The sequence below is a fragment of the Marmota marmota genome, unplaced genomic scaffold (genome assembly GCF_001458135.2).
Source record: "Marmota marmota marmota unplaced genomic scaffold, marMar, whole genome shotgun sequence".
In the NCBI taxonomy this organism is placed as follows: domain Eukaryota; kingdom Metazoa; phylum Chordata; class Mammalia; order Rodentia; family Sciuridae; genus Marmota; species Marmota marmota.
The window spans coordinates 69,658,909-69,670,510 of record NW_026000026.1 but is presented as its reverse complement, the minus strand read 5'-3'; the positions used below and the strand labels follow the sequence as shown (position 1 = coordinate 69,670,510).

General features: G+C 37.2%; 1 protein-coding gene across 1 annotated transcript in view; it reads left to right on the top strand.

The window, feature by feature from the left end:
* The first annotated feature begins 423 nt into the window (after positions 1–423).
* Positions 424–11,602, top strand: part of Cdc23 (cell division cycle 23) — a 20,694-nt gene continuing 9,515 nt past the window's right edge. The window contains exons 1-9 of the mRNA XM_015484488.2: positions 424–625; positions 713–785; positions 5,274–5,411; positions 6,557–6,599; positions 7,116–7,221; positions 7,551–7,683; positions 9,173–9,350; positions 9,436–9,533; positions 9,688–9,769. Of these exons, the coding sequence (XP_015339974.1) occupies positions 459–625; positions 713–785; positions 5,274–5,411; positions 6,557–6,599; positions 7,116–7,221; positions 7,551–7,683; positions 9,173–9,350; positions 9,436–9,533; positions 9,688–9,769 (1,018 nt within the window). The 5' untranslated portion in view covers positions 424–458. The remainder of the gene's footprint in view (positions 626–712; positions 786–5,273; positions 5,412–6,556; positions 6,600–7,115; positions 7,222–7,550; positions 7,684–9,172; positions 9,351–9,435; positions 9,534–9,687; positions 9,770–11,602) is intronic.

Below are 11,602 nucleotides of genomic sequence, written 5' to 3'. Positions count from 1 at the left end.
GAAGAATTCTCCGTAAAGCGAGAGATACATCCTCTTACAGTGCTTCGAGGAAACCATTCATCCTTCTTAGACCACAAACATCACTTTTATCCCATGGCACAGAATCTGCCCAGAAACTACACACTATTTGCCAGCCAATCACATCACCCCGAAGGAATATAGTATTGTCCCTTCTCAATCCTTTCTTGCCCTTACTTTCATCCCCAGCTTTCCAGTCTACCCAGGTGAGGGCTCTCTCCCTGCACTTCTTGCTCCAGTTTTCTGGCCTCAGTAGCTTTTGGCCAAATGAGAACGTAATTGTTTCTTTTTTCCCCCTCCCTGCTCACCGTGATGGTAAAAGAAAGATTTCTGATTGGTTGTTCCGGAGTAAGAACTAGCCAATGATAGTCACTCTTTTTCGGAGCAAGGGAAGCAAGTATTATTGCTGATGATTGGTCGAAGTGGCCCGAGTCGGGAAAATGGCTGCGAGTACCTCTGTAGTCCCGGTGGCGGTGACGGCGACGGCGACGGTGATGCCCGGCCTATCCACTAACGCAGATTTCTCAGATTTGCGGGAAATTAAAAAGCAGCTGCTGCTCATTGCGGGCCTTACTCGAGAGCGGGGCCTGCTGCACAGTAGCAAATGGTGAGATGTCGGGGTCGGAGGGGACCAAGCTTGGATCCTTGGCCTTGGGGGCTTCTCAAGCTGATCCAGTTTGTGTGCGTGTTCCAGGTCCGCGGAGTTGGCCTTCTCCCTCCCCGCGTTGCCTTTGGCCGAGCTGCAGCCGCCGCCGCCTATTACAGAGGTAAGAGCATTTTCACAGTGAGCGATCCTCGCCAAAGCAATGTGCTTGAAGAGGCACATTGAATGCCCTGTCCCTGGAGAGGAGCTAACCGTTTAGCAGCAGTGTTTGCTAGAGGGAATACAAGCGTTTAAAGAGCTGGGTGGTATAAGTGGTTTTTATCCGTGGTGTTTTCTTGTTTCGTTTGGTTTTGGTTTTGATGGTGCTCTTACTTTAAGCCAGAGAGACCACGTACACAATCATTGCTTAAGATTTCAGCTTTTGGGGTTTTGTGGCCCAACCTAGAAAATACTCAAAGATGAGAAAAAGCAAAAGTTTTCGCAACAGCTTGGGACTATTCTTACTCTATTGTTTGATCCGCATTGCAAAATGTGTGTGGGCTCTGGGTTCAAATCTAAAACTAATGACTTTTGGCAATTTACTTAACCTCCTGAGCCCAGTTCTTTTATTTGAAAATGAGAATAATAATGACTACTTTGGGAGGGGACAATTTAGGGAATTAGATAATATCAGGCACTGAGTAAATACCGGACTCAGTAAAATCAGGTATTCTCAACATTCCCATTCATAAGAGAGAGGTGGCTTGGTAGGGTAAATATTTTGCATCTATATTCCAGTCATGTTCTTTGCTCCTATCATCATTGTGGGCAAGTAAATGCTAAGTGACAGCCTTCCATCTATAGATAATATTAACAATAGTTGGGTTTTCAAGATTAATTAAGACAATAGAGGTACAATTTTTATTTTTATTTTTTAGAATTAAAGGTAAAACTCACTCTTGTATGATTGTTTTGAGTCCGTGTGATTTATATCTCTTATTAGCTTTTACTTCCCTGTGACTATTGTCACAGTGCCTAGGCACATTGATGGTCCTGAATAGAATAAAAATTGCTGAATGAGTAATAAAGCACAATGCCAGGTGAAACATAGAGCCTCAGAAAATAGTCCTTGCTCCTAACAGTTCATATAACACAGGAATTTTATAGACATTTCAGAAACCTAACCATTATTGAATTATTAGAAAGTAATAGCTATTGGTGCTGGGTATTGCATGCCTGTAATCCCAGAGGCTGGGGATGCTGAGGCAGGAGGATCACAAGTTCCAGGCCAGCTTCTGCATTTTAGTGAGGCCCTTCTCAAAATAAAAGGGTTGGAGCTGAGACTTAGAGGTAAAGTTCAGTCTCCAGAAGCAGGAGTAAGGGTGTGGGGGGTGATATTAGCTATTGGTTAGTTTCAGCTTTTTTTGAGTATATTGATTTAGCAGCTTCTTTTTTAAATTGTTGGGCATTTAGTGTTCTCTGGGGAGTGTCCCTAAAAAATGCCAGAGAAACATATTAATCTCATTTAGCCTTGATCCAAAATTTAAACTAGAGTAAACCTTAAAACATTGGTCTTCAAAGAATTACTGAAATTGAAGATTCTTTTGCTGTGTTCAAATCTGTGTAGTAGCCATCTGTTATATAAACATTCTTGCCAGGTATGATGGTGCACCCTGTAATTGCAGCAGCTCAGGAGGCTAAGGCAGGAGGATCGAAAATTTGAGGCCAGCCTTTGAGACCCTGTCTCAAAATTAAAAAATGAAGAGGGCTGGGATGTGCCCTTGGGTTCAATCCCTGGTACTAAAAACAAAACAAAACAAAACAAAATGATGTGATTGGTACTAACTGTGGCTACTTAAAAACTCAGCTTTAATGCTAAATACGTCGGAATCACATAGTGTGTAACCTTCATTAGAACATTCTAGGTTCTCATAAGCAAGAATGAAAATATAAAGCTATATAGTTCAAATAGTAAAACTTTGTGGACTTTGGATTTTTTGTTGTTGTTGTTTGTTTGTTTTTTGTTTTTGGTTTTTTTTTTTTTTTGGTTCTAGGGAATGAATCCAGGGGCACTTTACCACAGAGCTATATTCCCATTCCTTTTTAAATTTTTAAAAAATTTGAAACAGGGTCTTGTTAAGTTCCTGAGGGTCTAGCTAAGTTGCTGAGACTGGCCTTAAACTGCTTCTGCCTCCTGAGTTGCTGGGATTACAGGTGTGTGCCACCAGCCCTGGCAAAATAGTAAAACTTTCCGAGTTATAAATGTGTGTGAAGAGTTATAAATGTTTTGTGTATGATCTATAATATGTATGTATGCACAGTGTTGTGTAATTGGAATGATTTTTATCATAATCCATTTTTCCCTGAATATGCCAGTTGATTTTTTTCCCACAACTATAAAACAGTGACTATTTCTTATTTGGCAAGGTGTAATGCACCAGTACTGCAAAAACAGAGAGAGACAGGTGCATAATGAAGGGAGGGGTTCAGTGGAAAAGAAATAAGCAGCTGGTGAGTAGAATGTGAAAGGGACCTTCAGAATCCTAAGATGAATGGCAATATTTAGGACATGTTGATCCAGTGAAGAAAATGCTAAATATGTTGTGATTCTACTTCTGTACTGGTGATATTTGGGTCAAGATGGATAAGAAGAAATGAAGTTTTTCATGTTTTAGTTAACTCATTCCTAGAATTTGGGTGATCATACATTTTTCTTTTTTTGTTACCTGGGATTAAACCCAGGGGCATTTAAGCACTGAGCACCCCAGCCCTTTTAAATTTTTTTATTTTGAGACAGGGTCTCACTAAATTGCTTAGGGCCTTGCTAAGTTATTGAGGCTGGCTTTGAACTTGTCATTCTCCTGCCTCAGCCTCCTGAACCACTGGGATTACAGGTGTGCACCTCTATACCCAGTATGTTTGTAACTATGTTTTTAACTTAAATGTGTTATGAATTATAACTGTATTTTGTTTTTTTTTAATAATTTTTTTAGTTGTGGGTGGACACGATATCTTTATTTATTCATTCATTTATTTATTTTTATGTGGTGCTAAGGATCGAACCCAGTGTCTCACACATTCGAGGTAAACGCTCAACCCCTGAGCTACAACCCCAGCCCCTATAACTGTATTTTATGTTGTCAACAATGCTAACATATGATAAGACTTTGTTGAAATACAGAAAATATAAGTGATCACACATGATATACTTATGTAGGAATTTTAAAAAGATGAGAAGGAAGAGAATGCCACATATGAATGCTGGACATTTTAAGTGACTTTTTCACATTTTCCTCATATCAAATCTGTAAGGTCAATATTACTTATTCTACTTTACAGAAGAAACAGATGTTCAACTAGGTGTGGTGGCACACTCCTATAATCCCAGTGATTAGGAGGCTAGGGCAGGAAAATTCAGGTTTGAAAGCAGACTGGGCCACTTAGTGAGACCCTATCTAAAAATAAAAAATAAAATGAACTGTTGAGACCCTGAGTTGATTTTTAAATTTATAGCTCAATGCTGAAGTGCCCTTGGGTTCAGTTCCCCTCCAACCTCCCCCAAAACTTGCCAAAAAAAGAAAAAAGAAAGAAAGAAAAGAAAAAGGAAAATGCATGCTCATGAAACGGAGACCAAGAATCAGAAAATGAATTCAGGTCCTGAACACAAAACCATTTGCAACTTCCTAATGACATTTGAAGAAACAATATAAGTTTCTGAGTATGTTGATTTAGTGGTTTGTTTTTTTTTTTTTTGGTACTGAGGATTGATCTCAGGGACACTTTACTACTGAGATACACCCCCAGTCCTTTTTATTTTTTTTTTATTTTGGGTCAGAGTGTCTCTAAATTGCTGAGGCTGACCTTGAATTTGAAGTATTCTTATCTCAGCTACCCAAGTTGCTGGGATTATAGGCATTGGCACTGCACCCAGCTATGTGTGTTGGTTTAATTTTTAAAATTTTTGTCTTTTGCCAGGTTTTGTGATGCATACCTATAATCCTAGCTACATGGGGCTAAGGCAGTAGGATTGTAGATTCAAGACCAGCCTGGGAAAAGTTAGTGAGACCGTGTCTCAAAGTAAAATAAAAGGAATGGGGTTGTAGCTCAGTGGTAGAGTGCTTGTCTAGCATTTGTGAGGCCCTGGGTTTGATTCTCAGCACCACATATAAAAAATAAATAAATAAATAAATAAATAAATAAATAAAACGAAGGTTTATCAACAACAACAACAACAACATAATATTACATTTAAAATAAAATGAAAGACTTGGTATGTAGCCCTAAGGTTCACTGCCCAGAAAACAAAAACAAAAAGAAAAAAGAATAAAAAGGGCTGGGGATGTAGCTCTGTGGTAGAGTACCCCTACATTCAATACCTAGTTATTTAAAAAAAATATATATGTGTGTGTGTGTTTGTGTGTGTGTGTCTTTTTCACCACCTTTTTATTTGAAAAGTATTTTGGAAAGAAGTAGTTCTTTCCAAAGAAAGAACTTGCCTGGTAGTACATATATAAAAATGCTGCATGTATACATCTACATATATGTTAGCTTTCTGGAAATAGAAAAAAAAAAATCACTTTTCTTATATCTTGAAATTACTGAATATGTTTCTTATGTTTGAACTTTTGTTGTCCTATTTTCAGTTATTTACATGGACTTGTCTCTTTTCTAGGAGGATGCCCAGGATATGGATGCTTATACCCTGGCCAAGGCCTACTTTGATGTTAAAGAATATGACCGGGCAGCACATTTCCTACATGGCTGTAATAGCAAGAAAGCCTATTTCCTATATATGTACTCCAGATATTTGGTGAGGGCAATTTTAAGGTGTTACTTTGCTTTCAGTGAAGCATTCATATTTAGAATTAAATAGAAAAATCCCAGCCTGAGTTGATTTTAACAGTGGGGGATGGTGGTGCATGCCTATAATCTTAGTGACTTGAGAGGCTTAGTCAGGAAGATTACAAGTTTGAGGCCAGCTTTGGCAACTTTGTGAGACCTTGTCTCAAAATTAAAGGGCTGGAGATGTAGCTCAGTGCTTATGTAAAGTGCCTCTGGGTTTAATTCCCAGTACCAATAAATAAACTATTCAGTTTTCACTTTTATTTGTAGTACATTTGTTGTTTTGTTGCATGGCTGTTAAATTGTAAATGTAAAGGGCAATACAAGTATTTAATTCTGGAATATTATGAATGTATTTTCCTACTTTTTTTTTTTTTTTTTAGTTATTTTATGTGTGAACAGATCTTTTAAAATATTTTATAAGGCTGGGGGTAGCTCAGTGGTAGAGTGCTTGCTTATAATGTATTTATTCATTTATTTATTTATTTTTATGTGGTGCTGAGGATTGGGTTTGATCCCCAACATTGCAAAAAAAAAATTATATACATTTACAAGTGTAAGCATTTATAATGTAATGTAATCCTTACATTATAGGTGTAAGGATTGAATTTAGGGATGCTTAACCACTGAGCTACATCCCCTGCTCTTTAAAAAAAAAAAAAAATTTTTTTTAAGTATTTATTTTTTAGTTGTAGTTAGACACAATACCTTTATTTCACTTATTTGTTTTTATGTGGTGCTGATAATTGAACCCAGGGTCTCACATGTGTGAGGCGAGCACTCTACAGGATCTTGATAAGTTGTCCAGACTGGCCTCCAATTGCAATCCTCCTGCCTTAGCCTCCCAAGTAGCTGGGTTTATAAGCTTGTAATACTAAGCCTGGCTGGATTCCTATATTTTTAATTATTTATAATTATTTACTGTACTTACTTAACTACTTTGGTACTCAAATTATCCCACATTTAGGCAGTGGGAGCCCCCAAATGATTGTTTGAAATTAATGACCAAAAGCAGATGCCATTTTTGTTGGGCTTGAACTCTTGGGTAGTTTTAAAACATGTTTCAGAATAAATTGAAAAAAGACCTACCTACTTGTTGAATTTCTTTTACAGTCTGGAGAGAAAAAGAAGGATGATGAAACTGTTGATAGCCTAGGTATGAATTTTTTTTCTCTTATCTCTTGGATTAAAAAGTAGCTTTGTAAATTTAAGTGCCTGTTGGAGCAAGTCAGGTAATATAACTGGACTGAGATGCATTGTTGCAAATTTCAGAGCACATGGGGTCATGTACCCTGTTGGCACCCAGCTTCAGCTGAGGGCTGCCTTGTGGCACTCTGGGCCTGATGTTATTAGGGCCTTCTTCCTTTGGCCCTTCTCTGTTTCCTGAAGCTAAAAACTCAGATTTTTAATTGAGGCTTCTGATTTTTAGACAATGATAACTAATTCAAATTTAAAAACCCAACAACTATTTGGGTGTAGGACTGCAGACCCATTATTAGTTGCAATTTCTAGAATAAAGTAAATGGATCGTATAAGATATCAATGGACACTTATGAGTATTTGCTGGAGGTTTCAAGTATAACCTTCAGTTGAAACTAAAGGGAATATATACATCTATGAAAATGAAAGCCAGCATCCTTCTCTTAGATCAGAGACTTTGTTTCTTTCCTAGGCCCCCTGGAGAAAGGACAAGTGAAAAATGAGGCTCTTAGAGAATTGAGGGTAGAGCTCAGCAAAAAGCATCAAGCTCGGGAACTTGATGGATTTGGCCTTTATCTGTAAGTGGTTTTTATAGTAATTTGGAACTTTCTATATCTTTTTTGTGTGTGGGTGAGTGTGGTACAGGAAATTAAACACAGGGCCTCGAATATGCTAGGCAAGTGCTCTACCACTGAGTTACATCCTTGGCTATCTTTTTTATTTTGGGACAAGGTCTAACTAGGTTCCCAAGGCTATCCTCCAACTTGTGATCCTTCTGCTTTAGCCTCCTCAGTAGCTGGAATTATAGACTTATGCCAGTGTACCCAGTTTCTATAATATATTCTTGAGTAGAGGGGAGATATTATAAAGCATTAACTTCTCCTGTGATTATTTCCTTCTTTCCCAGGTATGGTGTGGTGCTTCGAAAACTGGACTTGGTAAAAGAGGCCATTGATGTGTTTGTGGAGGCTACTCATGTTTTGCCTTTGCATTGGGGAGCCTGGTTAGAACTCTGTAACCTGATCACAGACAAAGAAATGGTAAATTGAGATGATCCTCGTGAAGATCCCTCTGCTTCCAATGTAATTGGGGGGTGGTGAAGTTTTGCCCATATGACCTCTTTAGCTAGCTCTTTGCTGTGTCTTTAGTCCCTGTCATAATTTCAGAATTTAGATCTTCATTGGATGATAACTAGATCTTGCTCAGTAGCTGCTGTTGGATTCGAATCCATTGATATTGGAATGTTTTTTGTATTCATGTTTTGACATTCAAGTTTTCCTATAACTTGTTTTATGGAATAAGTGTTATAGTTTCTCCTCTAATTCTAGTGATACTATAGGAAAGATTTCTCTGATATCAAGGATTATACTAAAACATATTTTCAGGCCTCTTTTGAGATATCATGGATTCTTTAAATATTTAGAGATTTATTAGTGAAATAATGTATATGAAACTGCTTTATTAACTGCAATTGCTTTATTAGTCACTGTTAGAAGACTTTGTCTATGATGTTCATTCTGCTATTCTTCAGTGGCTAATAGAAGCAACAACACAATTCCTTTTGTTGGCTTTAAAGAGCCAAAGTAATGATTTATGCTAAAAATCTGTGTCTGAGATCTGACCTTTGTTTACTTATATTCACCTATCTCTAACTACCTCCTAGATTTCCACTGAAAGTTTTACCTCTGAACTCAAAATATGCAAAACCAAATTTCTCATCTTGCTTACCAAATTCTTCTTGCTATCTTGATATCTCACTACGTTTGCTATTTCTCAAGACACTCACATCTTGACACCTCAGAGTCATATTTATTTGTCTTTCCCTTTCTCTTATTTTCCTTAATCTAGTCAATCATGAGACAGTGCCATGATTGCTTTCTTGTGTACATCTCTTTGTCTTGGTTCTCTTTGTCATCTCTGTTATCTCAAATTTGAATTACTTATAAGTAATAGATACTTTCTCTCTAGCTTTCCCATTTTACACTTAACATTTCAAAGTCATCCTACATATTGTTTCAAAATTTATTCTTGGCATGAATGACACATCATCATGTCATTCTCTTGGCAGAAATATATAGTAGTTTCCTGTTGTACCCCATTATCTGTTGCATGGTAGGATCTACCCTACCAGCCTAATCTTATTTTTCCTCTTTTTCTGGATATAGCCTCCTCAAACCAAGCTAGTTTCCTCATCCTATTCACACACATCATATCTGTTTTGGCCCTACTTAGGTTGTTGCCCTTGCCTTGAATGTTATCTTCTTAATTTTCCTTCCCCTTTTCTCTATTTAAACCCTACCCATTCTCTAAGACTCACCTTTTCTTTAAAGCCTATTCTCAGTAGATCATTCTTCCCTAATTGTGCTTATAAGCCATATTCACTTAGTTGGATTACCCTGTACTCATTATTAGGTGCTTTAATAAAATTTTAGTGGTAAATCCCTTTAGACAATAAAGATCGTTCCTTGATTTTCATTTGGGAGAGAGGTCAAATTTTATTAAGTGTGTCCCTCTCTCTCCTGCTGCCAGCTGAAGTTCCTGTCTTTGCCAGACACCTGGATGAAAGAGTTTTTTCTGGCTCATATATACACAGAGTTGCAGTTGATAGAGGAGGCCCTGCAAAAGTATCAGAATCTCATTGATGTGGGCTTTTCTAAAAGCTCATATATTGTTTCCCAAATTGCAGTTGCCTATCACAATATCAGAGGTGAGTGAATAAGGACAATGAAATACCCTCAGACCCTGATAGGTGCACTGTGTTGTTTTCTGAACTTGCTATGTTCTTTCTGCAGATATTGACAAAGCCCTTTCCATTTTCAATGAGCTAAGGAAACAAGACCCTTACAGGATTGAAAATATGGACACATTCTCCAACCTTCTTTATGTCAGAGTAAGCTGCTTCTCTTGCTTGGGTTTGATTAAGCTCTTTTGTATTTTAGTCTCTTGGATTGGATTGTTACCTGTTTGTGTTAGCTATAAGAGAAATTATTTAGAGAACCCTTTTCCATTACTTAGATTTTTTTTTTTTTCTTTTTTCTCCCCAGAGCATGAAATCTGAGTTGAGTTATCTGGCTCATAACCTCTGTGAAATTGACAAATACCGTGTAGAAACGTGCTGTGTAATTGGTAAGAGTTAACTACATTTTTTTCTTTTAAGACTTATTTTTGTTATAAATATCATGAATGTAAAAATAACAGCAGTATTAAAAGTGTCAAAGATGAGAAAATTATGTACCAGAGAATATGAAAGCTTACTGTTATCCCACCCTAAGGTTGTTTGGTGAACGTGACTCCAGAATGTTTTTTGTGTGAATACCAAAAATATGTGTTTGTTTATAGTGTGTAAAAACTAATCATTATGTATACTATACTATATACTGTATCGGTATTAGCCTGTCTTATATCCACTAGGTATTGTGTAATAAGTTTTGTGTAATAACCTATTTTTGTGTAAATACTGCTTTGTAGCTTTTTTTTTAAACGATAAATGTTTGTCATCTTTCCATATTAGTACATTTTGATTTGTTTTACTTTTGATGATAGTACCTCGTTTTTGGTGTTGGGGATTGGATCCAGGGCCTTCCACAAGCTAAGCATGCACCCTATCACCAAGCTATGCCATCAGCCCTCAGCATCTTATTATCTATCTATTTCTTTCTTTTTAAATATTTATTTATTTGTAGTTGAACACAATAACCTTTATTTATTTATTTTATGTGATGCTGAGGATCGAACCCAGGGCCTTGCACATGCAAGGCAAGCGCTCTACCGCATAACCCCAGCTCCTTATTATCTATTTCTATTAAATATTTCTGCTTAATAATTTTGTTTATTGATTTATTTTTTTGTGGGTGGTGCTGGGACTCGAACCCAGGAGTACTCTACCACTAAGCTACATCCCCAGCCCTTTTTATTTATTTGTTTATTCGTCTGTTTATTTATTTATTTTTAAAATATTTTTTTAGATGTTGATGGACCTTTATTTTATTCATTAATGTATATGTGGTGCTGAGGATCGAACCCAGTGCCTCACACATGCTAGGCAAGCGCTCTACCACTGAGCCACAACCCCATCTTTTTACTTTATTTTTTTGGTACTGGGGATTGAGCTTAGAGGTACTTTACCACTGAGCTACATCCCTAGTCCTTTTTATTTTTTGTTTTTGAGATAGGATCTCTCTTAAGTTGTTGAGGGTCTTGCTAAGTTGCTGAGGCTGGCCTTGAATTTGTAATCTCCTGCCCTCAGCCTCTGTAGTTGCTGCGATTACAGGCATGTACCACCATACCAGGCTTTATTTAGTAATTTTTTATAATATAAGTTGTGACTAGTCTTTGTTAATATAAATAAAAATTGCTTTAAGAAACATCTTTATGCATATACATTTGTTTTTGGATGCTTGAATCTATTTTTGTGTAATAAGTTCCTAATCGTAAAAGCCTAGATCAAGGGTGTGTGTGTTTGTTTTATACTTTAATATGACTAAAAAGTGTGTTAGAATTTCCAGTCCTATGAAAAGAGATGAGCGTGTCTGTTTTCCTGTACCTGACCATCTCTTCTCTACGGTATTGATGATTTGGGCTGGATAGCTTTTTTTGTTGCAGGCTGTCCTGTGCATCATCGGTATTAGCATAGCCTTGTCTTATACCCACTAGGTACTGGTAACTTCCTTTCCCCAGTAGTTATAAGTAAAAACATTTCTAGATGTTGCCAAACACCCTCTTGAGGGTTGAGAACCATAACCCTATATAGGCCATGCTATGTGGCCTGATAATCAGTGGATATAGACAAGTGAATGACTACTCCTGGAGAAAGTAAGCATGGTGGGTTTTGATTGAAAGACTCTGTTTTCTGAAGATGAAAGGAATACCTGTTCCTGGGTCTTTGGTCACATTATATCAAGATCATACATTTGTACCTTTCTAGGTCAGGATGTTATTAATAAACTAATGGAATTTCAG